General features: G+C 46.3%; 1 protein-coding gene and 1 non-coding gene across 2 annotated transcripts; both read left to right on the forward strand.

Moving 5' to 3' along the window:
* The first annotated feature begins 880 nt into the window (after nucleotides 1-880).
* Nucleotides 881-2,424, forward strand: LOC123163873 (AT-hook motif nuclear-localized protein 23-like). The gene has a single exon (XM_044581273.1). The coding sequence runs from the start codon at nucleotides 1,141-1,143 to the stop codon at nucleotides 2,113-2,115; it is 975 nt and encodes a 324-aa protein (XP_044437208.1). The 5' UTR covers nucleotides 881-1,140; the 3' UTR covers nucleotides 2,116-2,424.
* A 6,593-nt stretch (nucleotides 2,425-9,017) lies between these two features.
* Nucleotides 9,018-9,091, forward strand: TRNAE-UUC (transfer RNA glutamic acid (anticodon UUC)). Its single transcript has one exon. It is a non-coding gene; the product is annotated as a tRNA-Glu (tRNA).
* The last annotated feature ends 8,305 nt before the right edge of the window (nucleotides 9,092-17,396 follow it).

Below are 17,396 nucleotides of genomic sequence, written 5' to 3' on the forward strand. Positions count from 1 at the left end.
CGGTCAGACCGCATAACAACATACGTTATTTCCTTTGTCATCGGTATGTTACTTGCCCGAGATTCGATCGTCGGTATCTCGATACCTAGTTCAATCTCGTTACCGGCAAGTCTCTTTACTCGTTCCGCAATACATCATCCCGTAACTAACTCATTAGTCACAATGCTTGCAAGGCTTATAGTGATGTGTATTACTGAGTGGGCCCAGAGATACCTCTCCGACAATCGGAGTGACAAATCCTAATCTCGAAATATGCCAACCCAACAAGTACCTTTGGAGACACCTGTAGAGCACCTTTATAATCACCCAGTTACGTTGTGACGTTTGGTAGCACACAAAGTGTTCCTCCGGTAAACGGGAGTTGCTTAATCTCATAGTCATAGGAACATGTATAAGTCATGAAGAAAGCAATAGCAACATACTAAACGATCGAGTGCTAAGCTAACGGAATGGGTCAAGTCAATCACATCATTCTCCTAATGATGTGATCCCGTTAATCAAATGACAACTCATGTCTATGGCTAGGAAACATAACCATATTTGATCAACGAGCTAGTCAAGTAGAGGCATACTAGTGACACTCTATTTGTCTATGTATTCACACATGTATCATGTTTCCGGTTAATACAATTCTGGCATGAATAATAAGCATTTATCATGATATAAGGAAATAAATAATAACTTTATTATTGCCTCTAGGGCATATTTTCTTCAGTAGCATGTGAAGGTTGGTATCACCTGATATTTCCCTTCGGAGGGCTTCTCTACACAGCTACTCCTACATTTCATGGAAAAATGGAGGAGAGGAGGCACTGAAGTACTACTAGTACTCTAGTTAGATCCCTAACAGAAGGCCTGCCCTGGAAGGGAAAAGGAAAAGGCAAGCAGGGAAGAAGATGCCAGCCAGCCAGCCAAAGTAGTACTAGTACTTGCACCAGTACCACTCCACTGAAGTAGAAGTACTAGTATAGTCAGGCTCAGGCAGTGGTAGGGCAGCTCCCTCCCCTTCTATATTCTCCCAATCAACGCCCACAGAGAAAAAGGAGGCAGGAAAAGCAGCCGCGAGGTAGAGAAAGGAAGAAAACATCAACTCCACTCAGAGCAGTGCTCTCCCCCCTCTAACGGTGAGCGAGAGGATCGATGGCATGGTGGGCAGGGAGCATGGGCGGCCTGGATCTCCGCAACCACCTGGCGCAGTTCGGCGGCCCAGCTGCCGGCGGCGCTGCCATGGGCGGCGCCGAGCAGGCCCCGACCACACCAAACAGCAGCGGGAGCAACAACCACGACGACTCCTCCGGCGCAGCGCAGGACTCCCCCACCGCCGGCGCGGGGGACAACTCCCCTAACCCCAACGCCGCCATCTCAGGCTCAGGCCCGTCGGGAGGAGGCAGCGGCGGCGGGGGGTCGTCGTCGGGGCGGCGGCCGCGAGGGAGGCCCGCGGGGTCCAAGAACAAGCCCAAGCCGCCCATCATCATCACGCGGGAGAGCCCCAACACGCTGCGCTCCCACGTGCTGGAGATCGCCAGCGGCGCCGACATCATGGAGGCGGTGGCCACCTTCGCGCGCCGCCGCCAGCGCGGGGTCTCCGTGCTCTCCGGCAGCGGCGTCGTCGGCAACGTCACCCTGCGCCAGCCCGCCGCGCCGCCCGGCTCCGTCGTCACGCTCCACGGCCGCTTCGAGATCCTCTCCCTCTCCGGCGCCTTCCTCCCGTCGCCGTGCCCGCCGGGGGCCACCGGCCTCGCCGTCTACCTCGCCGGCGGGCAGGGCCAGGTCGTGGGGGGCACCGTCATCGGGGAGCTCGTCGCGTCCGGGCCCGTCATGGTCGTCGCGGCCACCTTCTCCAACGCCACCTACGAGCGCCTCCCGCTCGCCGATGAAGAGCCTGGCGAGGCGGCCGCGGCGGCCACCGGATCCGATGGGATGCAGCTGCCGGACGGGCCGGCTCCGGGAGGAAATAATGGCGGGATGGGTGCGGCTGTGGGCGTGCCCGGACTGCCAGACCCGTCGTCGATGCCATTCTACAACCTGCCGCCCAACCTGCAGATGCCTAATGGCGGCGGTCAGATGGCGCACGATGTGTTTGGCTCCTTCCGGCCGCCACCGCCGGCCTTCTAGCTCTAGCTAGCAGTAGCGAGCGAGGTGTCTCAGACTCTCGATCCCCTCCTTTCTTCTTTCTTTCCAGCTTCACATATCAGTGTTGTCATCTCCTTGTTTTGTTTTAGGTGTTCCTATATACGTACTGTTTAATTATTAGTTAGCTTTCATTGTTTGCCAGTGCGCTTAATTACTCATGGATCAAGGAGAAACTGCAATTTGATCTCGTCGTCACTCTTGAGTACAGCTTCATTTCCTCAAGAGATAATTCACTAATGTGGATCAGAATTGAAGTTTTAAGGGTGTGTCATGTTCTCATCCAGAGACACATCTAACTCGTACGCCATTTGATTTTACGGGAGATTCGTGTGATTTTTTTCCTTTTCCTTGCCTGATTAATTAAATAGTGTGGGAGTTAGATGAGACTTAATTTGTTAACTCTCGTTTAGATGAGGATTAGCAAATCCGAAGTTTACTTTCTTGCTTGATTAATAGATAGTGTGGAAGTTAGATGAGACTTTGTTAATTCCCATTTAGATGGGACTAGCGTTTAGCATCGTGTATAATTTCATTATCGGCTTCAAAGGCATTTGGCATAGCGTCTATTTAGTGTGCTTGAGCTTGCCACTATTTGTCATTGCTCACTATTAATACTTTGATCCGAATGCTATCTATCATATGGTAGGCCACGTGCCATGTCGTGGTTTTTCTCTTGACTTTTTTCTCCCCAAAACCGGTTGAATGGAACCCGGTTTCTTCTACGGCTTCGCCCCGACGATCCTTGTTCATCTCTCGTCCAAACCATGCCACCCATTCGTTCTTTCAGATATCCCGGGACGACGCAGGGGCATCATCGTCAACGATCATCAAGACTGGAGATGCAGTTGGTACACAAATTTCTTACCCTCCAATGTTTGATCTTGTAGCTCAGCTTTTCCCGTTGGTTATGTTTATTTATTTGGCTAGGGGTAGATTTCTTTTGGTGTTGGGCGGATTGTCTTAGTCAATGTATCAGGGTGAGACAGTGGTTTAGGACAGACCATCTTTTATTAGCAAGTTATATGTTTTGTTAGCTTTCTTGTTTAGTACCTGGATGCAACCACAATAGCCTATCAATAGTTGAAATAGATGATTAAGCACGCTTTGCTGTTCCTGGGAACATGTAGATGTATGTAGGTTTGATATGCGTTGGGAACTCTGAAGTAGATATGATATCACAGTAGAACCGAGACATGGATCGGCCCATATTCTACCCATAGCTCGCTGACAGGCCCACTCTTGATATAACTGATGTATTATAAACATACAGAAGGAAATAATGCCTACTGTTGATAAATCAGTACTTCTAAACCTTAGTGGACCACTGTGCTATTGCCAAATGATTTGTAGATAACAAAATAATCAACATACAAATAGAGCATCAACATAAGAAGATCTGCAAGTAGCAGCTAAAACATTGGTTCAATTATATAATGAAAGACACACTACCACATGACAATCTTTATCAAGACATCACATAATGAAACACAAGTCACTCTATTATAAACTTTCATCTTCCCTAGGCACTTAGACATGCGACTAGCTAGTATTAGAGAAGATAACAGAAGTGAATAGAATATATTATGAAGAAAGTGACAATGAACAACAACCTCTCTCCAGTTCTAGTTGCGATGAAGCTTCTGATGATACCTGATCTCCAATTCCCAACTGTAGGTGGGTGAAAGAGATTATGCACTTACAAATCCAAATAAATGTTAAATAGTATGTTATATATTGAATGGTATGTGAAAACAACCGTTAAGACGCCATCTTATATTCTTGTCTTTCTTTAGCATGCACAGAGAAATTATCACACAACATTTTATGGCTTGGTCGTAATATATTATTCCCACTGGACCGGAATTCCTTGGTGCTTTACTAACTTTATGAGTGAATTATTGATAGTGTAAGTTAACAGACACCTCTTCCCACTTTCACAGGTTGCATAGCATAAAAATGACAAAATGGTACCAATATTTGCCAATGTACTAAAGGTCTCTTGATTTTTATCTTTCTCTACTAATCATGATGGAGGATATAATAATCTGAAATCCAATTGTCTGAAGCTTAAAACATTTGAGATGGTCCACTTACATGCAACAAAGGCAAAAGTGCGAAGCGACGGATATGAGGAGAAGCAACATAAATTACCTTATGTGGTATTTGAGATGTTGCGACGAGGTAGATTGTAACCAAAAAAACACCAAAATAACCAAAACTCGAGTTCGACCGAAGTCTATATATATCACATGTAAGGGCTTCCGTATTAGTTGAAGTAGGGAAACTTCAGAAGTACTTTTGGTGTTTCTTTACTTTAACCTGATGATGAATATTATTTATTCTCGTTGAGCTGCACTTTTTTCCCGCTCACTGTTTTCACAAGAAAACCTTTTCTTCGAAAACACACAGTTCTTAGTGACATCAATTTTTTCTATTTTTATGCACAATTTCAAAAATTGTTCAGGAATTTTGAAAAATGTTCTTCTTTTCATTTTTTGTTCACATCTTTAAGAAATGTTTGTGGTTAAAAATATTCATGGTTTTTTTAATGTTTCTGGTTGCAAATTTTTGTTCATAGTTTTCAACAACCGTTAGGAATTTGTTAGTAATTTTTAAAAAAACGTAATGTATTTTTTCACAATTTTCATAAACAAATTTGAATTGGATAATTGTTCACAAATTTTCATGTTGATTCATAATGATGGAAATGTAATTCGTTTCAATAACAAAATCATTCAAAATTGAAAAACCCACGTGGTCACGGATGCATCCATCTTGGCTAGTCCGGCGACATGTCCTCCCATTTATCGGCCTTATAGAAAATTTCAGAAAATGCAAAACCTATCGAAAACCCAAACAACTTGGCATGATGACTTCAATTGGTCATACGAGGCCATGGAAAAAAATTGGCGCCAGATGTCGAGAAATAACGTGTTCACAAACGCACCCTTCTGCCCTATCCGAACACCCTCCGTTGAACATGGTCTTTTTTTGGACATCAATGAAATGACCTCAACTTTTGCCCATGGTAGTCATCCATGCCCGGTTTGAAAGACCTCAGGCACTATATGCAAGTTACGACACGTCTGGCCATTTATCTGCCTTTTTCACAAAGAAAACCCAGAAAATGCAAAAGTTGTCGCAAACCCAAACAACTTGGCATGGTGTTTTGGATTGGTCATACAAGGTCATGAAAATATATTGGGGCCATTTAAGAGATGCTGAAAAACTTCGTGCTCTCAAACGGACCCTTCCTTTTCTTGAACATGGTCTATTTTTGGATAACCTACGAATGACCCCAACTTTTGGCACCAAGTGGGCATGCCCATGGTAGGCATCAATGCCCAGTTTGAACGACTTTCGACACCTTATGTAAGTTGCATCACATCCCGCCATTTATCGGTCTTTTTCACTGAGAAAACTCCAAAAAAATGCAAAATTTGTCGAAACCAAAACAACCCGGCATGGTGCCTTGAATTGGTGATACAAGGCCATGAAAAAAATGGGGCCATGAAGGATGTCGAAAAACACCGATTGGATATAACGATACCATGCACTTTTGAGAATTAATTTGAAAAAATCTCGAAACTTCGTATTTGAGAAAATAAATATCCCAATCCAAGCTGATGAAATACGGAAATGATAACTACATGTTTCACACATTAGAACACACTCACACAAATATCTTATATCTCACATCACACACACATAGAAATTGGATACCAGTAATATAAATTTAAAACTAGAACATATGTTGCTTAGGCATGTCGCGAGTAACTAGCTGTCTCCCTTCGACAAATGAAGGTGCATCTCTATGCCGTATTGCTGCATAACAAGATGAAAACAACTTCTGAGAAAATACCGACGATAAAACTAGACAACAAACGTAACATAAACATATAAAACTTACTTTGGATTTTCGCTGCATGTTTGCCTGTTATGACCTGGTTTGTGGCATATGCCGCACAAACGATCACTTTTCTCGTCAAATGCTTTTGGTCTACCATTTTTCATCACTTCTTGGGCCCCTTTTGCACGGCATTTTCGAGTTTGCTTAGGTGCACCATTCGTGCAAACTTTAGGAGGATTACCAATAACAACTACATCTCGTTGACACTCACATGCCTCTTGTTATAGTATATTTATTCAGAATATTATGAAATGTTTTAATGTAAACTCTTGTTATAGTATATTTATTCAGAATATTATGAAATATAAACCAACTAAAGAAAAAAGAAATAAAACAAAAACAAATAACGTGAAAAAACAGGAAAAAAACGAGGCCGTGGTATCTCGGGCGCCTGGGTTGGCCCATTTTGGGAGGCGAGAGACATTGCGCTGTCCTTAAATTTTGTGTTTTTTACTAGCAAGATGCCCATGCGTTGCACGCATCAAGATGCAGTATGAGTAGTATATCTTGCGGGAGAAATGGATGAACGAGGGAAGGCCTTATTTGCAAATCTAGAGAGGGGTGTGGGTATCTTTCTGCAAAATTGTCATAGTTTCCTTCCTATCCGTCGGATATAAATCGGACGGCCTATATTGTAGGATGGCAAGCACACCATCATCACCAACTCTGTTTTTTAAAAGAGTGGAGATTGCCCTAAAAATAAGTAGGTGCCCCTATGTCTCGCTTTAAGCGAGACCTAGGGAAACCCTGGCGTCAATGATAGATCTCGCTTAAAGCCTGAAGCGCACATCCTTGTATTTTTTTCTGGTATATTTTCACGTTTTGTTCTTTTTATTTTTTTATTTTTCACTTTTGTTTATACTTCCAAAAATTATAAATATATTTATATTTATATATACTTTACATAATGGTCTGAAAAATGTAAATCATGCATTCGAAAATGTTAAATGCGTATAGAAAAAAATGTTGACCATGTATACGAAAATTTTTGAACAAGTATTTAAAAAATATTGAAAAAGTATATCAAAAGTGTTGAACAAGTATTTCAAGAATGTTTAACAAGTATTTGAAAAATATTAAACAAGCATTCAGAAAAATGTTGAATGTGTATAGAACAATTATTGAGAATTTATTTAAAAAATGATGAATTTTCTTGATCATGTATATAAAGTATTTAATCAAGAATTTTGAAAAATATTCTTGAACAAGTATTTGAAAAATGTTAATCAATCATTTGATAAATGTGAAATGTGTATAAAAAAATGTTGAGCATGTATTAAAAAAATGATGAAAAATATTGATCATGTATATAAAAATATTAATCAAGCATTTAAAAAAATGAACAAGCATTTAGAAAATGTTAAAAATGTGTATAGAAAAATGTTAAGTATGTATTGGAAAAATGTTAGACGTGTATTAGGCAAATATTGTTGACATATACAAAGAATGTAGAATAATAACAAAAAGAATAAACAAACAGAAAAAGAAACAAAATATACGAAAGAAAAAAGGAAATGAAAAAAAGAAGAAACCAAATGCAAAAAAGAATGAAAAATGGAGAAGAAAAAAGAAAATAAATAAAAGAAAACGAAAAAAGAAAAAGAAAACTAGAAAAAAGAAGAAGAAACAATGGAAACCTCGACCGTTTGGACTTAAAGTAATCTATCCTTACCACTCTATCACGTGTCTAATGAAAATCGTAGTGGTTAGCTACGCTTGCTGTAAACCAGGCGACCAGCATAAAAAAGATCTACGGTTGTCTCATTACTCAAAAAAAAAAATCGACGGTCGTCTCAGAAAAAGTTGATTATCTATGGCAGGCAAAAAAAATATCTTCAGAAATATCTACGGCAGGCAACAACTAGCTCGGAAGGAAAAACAAATTGTAGAGGCTGCACACATGGTCGGGTGTAGTGAGTTGGCACACTCTGTCGTCGACGACTAGGGTTTTGACGGGCAACTGTGATCTCGTCGATTCCCTCGCTTCCAGCCGCGTGCATGAGGCGGGCCTTAGTGTCCTTCATGGCATGTTTAGATGTTTTCGAGTATGATTTTTATGGTCTTCGTTGGCTATGTTCTTGCAACAAGTGCAACGTCGGTGAGAATAATGTTACTCTGGTTCTTCTCTTGATGTGACAATGCCTCACCGGCTAGCATCATAGAGCCAAAGTTGTCTTGTCTTCGCAAGTCCAATCTTGCGGAATTTGGGATTTTGTCCCCACAGATGCGTTCATAAGGATATGATGAGTACTTTTGTTAGTCTGGTCGCTTGTGGCTTTGGTGTGCTTTCTTGGGCATCTTGGCGAATATTTTGTGATTCAGTGACCTGCACCTAGGGAATCATCCCAAGAACGTTCAACGCTCATGGCTTATCATCTTTTTGTATGGGTGACTCATGCAGCTTTCAGAAAACATTTGAAGGTAGCCAAGTTCGTGGAGGTATCTGGATGGTGGTTCCACGACTCTGGTCTGATTGCATTATCTTTGTTGAACCCTTGGTAGTAGGTCATGTTGCAAGGATTGTCAACACGGAGAATACGTCTCCAAGAAAACATCTTTGTAATTCTTAGTAATAGGAGTTATTCTATAATTTTTTGGATTTATGATCCAAAGCATTGTACTACCTGTAATGGTTGTCAAGTTTGAATAAAATTACAAGTACTCTCTTAAAAAAAACTAGAAAGTGATGAATAAAACATCACACAGAAGGGCTCCCGTAGCACCCTTTCCTGAGTCCACATCAAATGATGCATCGATTGCAGGTGTTAGGAACAGTTATCTGAATCCCATCTGGACGCTCAGAACATACCACTTCTTTCAACACCGCTGCTCCAGATCGGCTGCTGCCATTTTTTGTTTTCAACAACACATATCTGTGATAAGCAGTTAATCTGCTAGGAAAAGATCAGTTCGATAGGTTACCTGACCTGTCACGTACAGTACCTGTAAATCGTAGAAGCAAAATCGTCACAAATCCATTGTCGTCCAGCCCGGTTAGGATACCTGGCTTTCACCCAGGCGACCCGGGTTCAAATCCCGGCAATGGAGCTTTTTTCTTTTCACTTTTCACTATATCCAAGTGAGGGTGAAATACAAGCTGAATGCTTGAGGAGGTTGTCTGTTGTGCATCCTCGGATTGCAATACAATACCTATAATAATACTTCATCTACTTTTCGAAGAAATGAATATATCTAGACGTATTTTAGTCTTTAATATATTCATTTCTATCTAAATAAGTAATTCCGGAGGGAGAGATTGACATCATAGAGAAAGAGGCATGCGTAACATTTTCACTTTTCACTATATCCAAGTGAGGGTGAAATACAAGCTGAATGCTTGAGGAGGTTGTCTGTTGTGCATCTGCCTCGGATTGCAATACAATACCTATAATAATACTTCATCTACTTTTCGGAGAAATGAATATATCTAGACGTATTTTAGTCTTTAATATATTCATTTCTATCTAGATAAGTAATTCCGGAGGGAGAGATTGACATCATAGAGAAAGAGGCATGTGTAACATGATGCTAAACACTCCAAGCAAAAATTCTGATGGCCAATATGATCTTGATTTTACTACTAGAAGTAACATAATCATTGTCTAGCCTTACAGGAAAACACGCACAAACTGTTGCTATTGCTACTAAAAGTGTGGATTCTCTTGTTTCATCAATAGGAACTTGAAGATATTTGTTGGGGAGCTGCCTATTTCTGTTGGCATACTAAGATAGGAATCATTGAAGGCCTCATTATCAATTCCAAGCAGTGATTTAACCCTCTGTTTGACATGTTGTGAGCAACCCTTTCCAAAGAACAAAGCAGATTTGTCTTTATTAATTAACTGTCCAGATCCTTGACAGTAGAGATCCAAGGTAGATCTCAATGCCTCCACACTGCGGGTATCGCTTCTAGCAAAGAAGATGCTGTCATCGGCAAAGAGGAGATGTGAGATGGGGGGGCCAAGACGGCCGCTTTTTATACCATGTAGCTCGCCACAATTCTCCTTTTAAACTAACAGACTTGACAAACCTTCTGTGCATAAAAGGAACAAGTATGGACTGATTGGATCCCCTTGTCGAATTTCTTTAGATGGCACAACTGGATCAGTGAGCTCTCCATTCATCCTGACCACATATCTAACATTGGTGACACACCGCATAACGGAAGCAATCCATGCAGGGGCAAAACCAAGTTTGGAAAGGCATCCATGAAGATAATTCCACTCGACCCGGTCATAGGCCTTCATCATATCAATCTTCATAGCAAAGAATGGTTGCTTGGCATGTTGCCGCCGGATGGTGTGTAAGCATTCGAGAGCAATTAGAGTGTTATCCATAATCAACCGACCAGGCACAAACGCACTCTGGAAATCAGAGATAATCTCAGATTTGATCATGCAACATCTTTTCATCTCTAAATCTGTCAACAGGTGTGAGTCGGCTTCATCCAATCCTCCCTGGACTCCGCCGCCGGCAGATATAATCTTGATTTGCTTGGATGCAGCAGTTTTTTCTGACTTAAACAAGTCTGGAGCTGGTGTTGTTGCTTTAAACCACGATGGTGGATGCGTTGCTGCTATCTCTGAACCACTACATGGTGCTTCTAATCCTGAACTAGCTGAAGCTTTAGCTTTGCGTACAGTTGTACAGTTAGCAACTGATGAAGGCTTTTCGGATATTATCTTTGCGTCGGATTGCCTTTCGTTGGTGCAAAAACTGAATTCGAGATCTTGGGATCGCTCTAGCATTGGCACTGTTATTGAAGGCATCAAGTTTGCTTCTCGAAGCTTTGTTTCTATGGTGTTTGTAAAATAGGGTCTAGCATATTGTACATGTACACGTATTTGTATACGTATGTAATTGTATTATGATCATCTATATAAAGAGACGTGAGGCTGGATGTTAGCCACCCACGCAAAACCCTAAACCTACCTCTTCAACTTGGTATCAGCCAGGTCGGGCCGCCGCCGCCCGATCCCATCTTCCGCGTCGCCGCCGCTGCTTGCTAGCTAGCTACGCGTATACGCAGGATCCATCCAGCTGCTTGCTAGCTAGCCACAGGGTCGCCGCGTGAACACTACGCGCTGCCTGATCCATCCGCCGCCGCCGCGCGCCGCCTTTCCGCGCCACCGCCGCCGTGAGTTTCTTCTCCACCGCCGCGCGCTGTCCTCCTCCGCACCGTCGCAATGTCGTCCGCCGCCCTTTCGCTCTCCAACAGCGTCGGCACCATCACCTCACCCGGGGCTGCCACCGTTCCCGCCGCCCTCGCCGTTCCGGCAATCTCCGTTCGCCTTGGCCGCCACAACTTCATGCTGTGGGGAGGCATCACCGGCACCGTCTTAGCCTGCGCCAACCTCCATGGCTACCTGGACGGCACCACGGCGCCCCCCGACAAGACCATCGCCGTCGGGACTGGCGATGCTGCGACGACCGCCACTAATCCGGCGTAGCATCATTGGTGGACTCAGGATCAGAAGGTCAAGGGCCTTCTCCTTACCTCCATGGAGGAGAACATCGCCTGTCAGCTCATCAGCTGCGAGACGGCGCAGGCGGTATGGACGGCCGTCGGTGCCATGTACGGCGCGCAAAGTCGCGCCAACGTCCGTCACATCCGGCGTCAACTCCAGACGCTGCGGAAGGAGGAGATGTCCGCGGCTGAGTACATGCACAAGATGAAGGCCCTCGCCGACACCATGGCTGCCGCCGGCTCTCCGATTCGTGATGATGAGCTCATTGATCACATCCTCACCGGACTCGGCTCCGCCTACAACTCCATCGCCGCCTCCTTGGGTGTGAGTAACGCACCTATGCCCTACTCCAGCTTCTACTCGCTCGTCTTGTCGTTCGAAGCATTGCAGGCTCAGCAGAGTGCGTCGGAGGGGTGGACTCCCTCCGCCAACGCCGTGACTCGCTCGGGCTCCTACGGCCAGGGTGGACGTGCTCTCTACTCGAAGCCCTACCCCTCCCAGGGTGGGGGTCGCTCGGCCGATGGCAACGGCCAGCCCGGGCACGGTCGCCAAGGCGGCAACGGCAGCCCCAACGGTGGCCGCGACCGCAACCCCTCCTACGCCGGCAATGGTCGGCAAAGTGGCGGGGGTAACAGCGGCAACAACGGTGGTGGTGGTCGTCGCAACAATCGCTGGCGCCCCCGGTGTCAAATTTGCAAAACTGGGGGCATGAGGCCGATGATTGTCACAAGCGCTATGACCAGGACCACAACACTCGCTCCGCCAACTCGGCCTCCACCAACACTGTCGACTATCCTTGGGTACTGGACACCGGGGCTACGGATCACCTGACGAGTGATCTGGAACGCCTCCAGGTTCACGAGCGCTATGATGGCAAGGACCGGGTTCAGGTGGCCAATGGTGCAGGTTTGTCTATTTCACACATTGGTCATTCCCGTTTACCCGGTTCATCTCTTAAACTGCGCAACATCCTTCATGTTCCACACATCAGAGAGCATCTCCTTTCTGTCTACCGTCTTGTTTGTGATAATGACGTGTTTATTGAGTTTCACCATCGTCTTTTCTTTGTTAAGGACAAAGCAACCAGGCGCGTCATTCTTCAAGGTAGCAGTCGCGGGGGGTCTACCCGATTCCCTTTGCTCGTGCATCGTCCTCGTCATCTCGCCATGCTTCATCCAGTGTCCGCGTTTTGTGCTCGCAGTGGCATCAACGTCTAGGTCACCCTACCAATAATGTGGTCACCTCCATTGTTCGGAGCCATGACCTTCCTTGTTCTAGTTCAAATAATTCACCATTAGTGTGTGATGCATGTTAGCGTGCTAAGAGTCATCAACTACCGTATTCTACGTCTTATCATGTCACTACTGTACCTCTTGAATTAATTCATTCAGATGTTTGGGGTCCCGCTATTGCGTCTTCGGGGGGGGGGGGGGTACAAGTATTATGTTAGTTTTGTTGATGACTACACGCGCTTCACTTGGATTTATTTGCTTAAACATAAGTCTGATGTTGAGCAAGTCTTTTATAACTTTCAGGCTCATGTCGAACGCCTTTTGGATTGCAAAATCAAGGCCGTTCAGTCCGACTGGGGTGGTGAATACCACAAGCTTCATCGCTACTTTCAACGCACGGGCATCTCCCATCGTGTGTCGTGTCCACATACGTCTCAGCAAAACGGTATTGCCGAGCGCAAACACCGTCATTTGGTCGAGACCGGCCTCGCCTTACTGGCGCATTCGTCTCTCCCACTCCGGTTTTGGGATGAGGCCTTTCTTACGGCATGTTATCTCATCAACCGTATGCCCACTCCGGTTCTCAACAAGGACGCGCCCCTGTTCCGTCTATTTCATGTTCAGCCCAATTATTCCTCTCTTAGGATTTTTGGGTGTGCTTGCTGGCCTAGTCTCCGCAAGTATAATGCTCACAAGCTGGAGTTCCGCTCCAAGATGTGTGTTTTCCTTGGTTATAGTCCTCTGCATAAGGGCTATAAGTGTCTTGATCGCACCTCGGGTAGGATCTACATTTCTCGTGATGTTGTTTTTGACGAGTCAGTTTTCCCTTACTCCAGCCCGGGTGTCTCGGTTGATATTGCTTCTATTGAGCACGCCCTCACTTTTCCATCCAATGAACCGGTTTCAGATGTCCATGTGCGGAAATACGACCTGTCATATTTGTCACCTGACTTGTTTTCTGCAGATGCTGCTCTAATTTCTTCCCAGGAAACCGTCGCCGCACGTGCATGGCCCTGACGTGCATGCCCCGTCTCCCGAGGCTGCCTCGTCGGCCTCGCCCGCTGGCGCGTCTACAACCCCTACGGCCCCATCGGCCTTGCCCGCTGGCACGACCGCGGGCCCGACTGGGTCGCCCGCTCCGTCCCCCGTCTCGCCTGGGTCGGCCCAGCCCGCCTCGCCTGCGTCGGGCATCGCCAAGTCGCCAGCCGCGTCCCCCGGGCTGCCGTTGTTGGAAATATGCCCTAGAGGCAATAATAAAATGGTTATTATTATTATATTTCCTTGTTCATGATAATTGTCTATTGTTCATGCTATAATTGTATTAACTGGAAACCGTAATACATGTGTGAATACATAGACCACAACATTTCCCTAGTAAGCCTCTAGTTGACTAGCTCATTGATCAATAGATGGTTATGGTTTCCTGACCATGGACATTGGATGTCATTGATAACGGGATCACATCATTAGGAGAATGATGTGATGGACAAGACCCAATCCTAAGCATAGCACAAGATCGTGTAGTTCGTTTGCTAAGAGCTTTTCTAATGTCAAGTATCGTTTCCTTAGACCATGAGATTGTGCAACTCCTGGATACTGTAGGAATGCTTTGGGTGTTCCAAACGTCACAACGTAACTGGGTGGCTATAAAGGTGCACTACAGGTATCTCCGAAAGTGTCTGTTGGGTTGGCACGAATCGAGACTGGGATTTGTCACTCCGTATGACGGAGAGGTATCTCTGGGCCCACTCGGTAATGCATCATCATAATGAGCTCAATGTGACTAATGAGTTAGCCACACGGGATCATGCGTTACGGAACGAGTAAAGAGACTTGCCGGTAACGAGATTGAACAAGGTATAGCGATACCGACGATCGAATCTCGGGCAAGTAACATACCGATAGACAAAGGGAATTGTATACGAGATTGATTGAATCCCCGACATCGTGGTTCATCCGATGAGATCATCGTGGAACATGTGGGAGCCAACATGGGTATCCAGATCCCGCTGTTGGTTATTGGCCGGAGAATGTCTCGGTCATGTCTGCATGGTTCCCGAACCCGTAGGGTCTACACACTTAAGGTTCGGTGACGCTAGAGTTGTTATGGGAAATAGTATGTGGTTACCGATGGTTGTTTGGAGTCCCAGATGAGATCCCGGACATGACGAGGAGCTCCGAAATGGTCCAGAGGTGAAGATCGGTATATTGGACGAAGGGTATTGGAGTCCGGAATTGTTCCGGGGGTACCAGGCTATGGCCAGCATGTCCGAAAGGGGTTTCGGAGGCCCCGGCAAGCGTTGGGGGGCCTTATGGGCCAAGGGGAAGGGGCAAACCAGCCCACTAAGGGGTTGTGCGCCCCTCCCAACCCTCTCACGTAACCAGGAGAGGTGGGGGCGCCACCCCTAGGGCAGCCGCCCCTCCCGGCTTGGGGGGCAAGTTTCCTAGGGGGTGGGGGCGCCCAAACCCATCTAGGGTTTCCCCTGGCCGCCGCCTCCTCCTCTAGATCCATCTAGAGGGGCCGGCCCCCTCTCCCCTTCCCCCTATATATAGTGAGGGGGTGGGAGGGCAGCCATAACCTTCCCTTGGCGCATCCCCTTCCTCCTCATACATCTCCTCCTCCTCCGTAGTGCTTAGCGAAGCTCTGCCAGAGAACCACGAGCTCCATTGCCACCATGTCGTCGTGCTGCTGGAGTTCTCCCTCAACTTCTCCTCTCCCCTTGCTGGATCAAGAAGAAGGAGACGTCCCCGGGCTGTACGTGTGTTGAACGCGGAGGCGCCGTCCGTTCGGCGCTAGATCGGATCTTCCGCGATTTGAATCGCCGCGAGTACGACTCCATCAACCGCGTTCTTGTAACGCTTCTGCTTAGCGATCTTCAAGGGTATGAAGATGCACTCCCTCTCTCTCGTTGCTAGCATCTCCTAGATTGATCTTGGTGACATGTAGGAAAATTTTGAATTATTGCTACGTTCCCCAACAGCCGTCCCCGCCTGGCTCCCCCTCGTCGCCTGGTTCGGCCTAGCCCGACGCGTCTCCCCGGCCCGTGTCACCTGTTGCTGGAAATGGTTCAGCCGCGACACCACTGGTCGGGTCTCCGTCGTTGCCGCCACCATCTACCGACGATGCAGCTCCCGGGCACACTATGGTCACTCGTCACCGCGATCATACGCGTAAGGCCAAGACATACACAGATGGCACGGTGTGGTATGACATTCGTCGGTGTGCATTCTTTGCCGCACCCACTTCTCATCGTGATGCTCTTGGTGAACCGGCCTGGCGTGCCGCCATGTTTGCGGAATTTGCTGCCCTTTGTCACACGAACACATGGGTGTTGGTACCTTGGCCTCCTGGTGTTAATGTTGTGAATCTTTAAGACCAAGCATCGTCCGGATGGTTCTGTTGACAAGCACAAAGCTCGCCTTGTTGCTCGTGGTTTTACTCAACAGCAAGGGATCGACTATGGAGATACTTTCAGCCCCGTGGTGAAGCCTGCCACGGTTCGTCTGGTCCTCTCTCTTGCTGTCTCCCGCGGGTGGAGTCTTCGACAGATTGATGTGAGCAATGCTTTTCTCCACGGTTTTCTGGCCGAAGATGTCTACATGCAGCAGCCCCCTGGTTTTGAGGATGCTCGTTATCCCTCTCATGTCTGCAAACTCCAGAGGTCCATCTACGGGCTCAAATAGTCGCCGCGTGCCTGGTATGCTCGGTTGAGTCAGCGGCTCTCACAGCTTGGTTTTGTTCCCTCTAAGGCAGATGCGTCCCTATTCATCTTTTCACATGGTGCTATTCAGATATACATGCTGGTGTATGTTGATGATATTGTGATTGCTGGTTCTACACCTACTGTGGTGGATCGCCTTGTGCAGTCCTTGTCTGCGAGTTTTCCCATCAAAGACTTGGGCCGGTTGGAGTACTTCCTTGGTTTGGAAGCGTCCTTTCATTCAGGGGGCATGACATTGACGCAGAAGAAGTATGCACTTGATCTCCTTCATCGCGTCAACATGGAGAACTGCAAGTCCACTTCCACGCCACTTGCTACATCCGAGAGCCTTTCGCGTCACAGTGGTGCATTGCTGAGTACTGACGACTCTTTCAGGTATCGCAGTGTAGTTGGAGCACTTCAGTATCTGACGCTCACTCGTCCAGATATCTCCTTTGTCGTGAACAAAGTGTACCAGTTCCTGTCCCAGCCTACGGAGGTTCATTGGGAAGCAGTTAAGCGTATTCTGAGGTATGTCAAAGGTACGCTAGACACGGGACTACGGATTCGTAAGTCCAGATTTACTGGAGTCAGTATATTCACCGATGCAGACTGGGCAGGCTGTGTTGATGACAGGCGTTCTACTGGTGGCTTTGCTATATTTGTTGGACCCAATCTTATATCTTGGAGTTCCAAGAAGCAGCCTACAGTCTCGAGGTCTAGCACCGAGGCAGAGTATAAGGCATTGGCCAATGGCGCGGCTGAAGCCATTTGGATAGACACAGTTCTCACAGAACTTGGAGTCACACGGCAGCGCACACCCATATTGTGGTGTGATAACTTAGGGGCAACTTACCTGACGGCGAATCCAGTGTTTCATGCTCGGACCAAACACATTGAGATTGATTTCCATTTTGTGAGGGAACGAGTAGCTGTTGGTAAACTGGAAGTC

Source organism: Triticum aestivum, chromosome 1D (genome assembly GCF_018294505.1).
Source record: "Triticum aestivum cultivar Chinese Spring chromosome 1D, IWGSC CS RefSeq v2.1, whole genome shotgun sequence".
Classification (NCBI taxonomy): Eukaryota; Viridiplantae; Streptophyta; class Magnoliopsida; order Poales; family Poaceae; genus Triticum; species Triticum aestivum.

Coding starts and splice junctions, on each gene's coding strand:
- LOC123163873 (XM_044581273.1), top strand. CDS start 1,141: ATGGCATGGTGGGCAGGGAGCATGGGCGGCCTGGATCTCCGCAACCAC.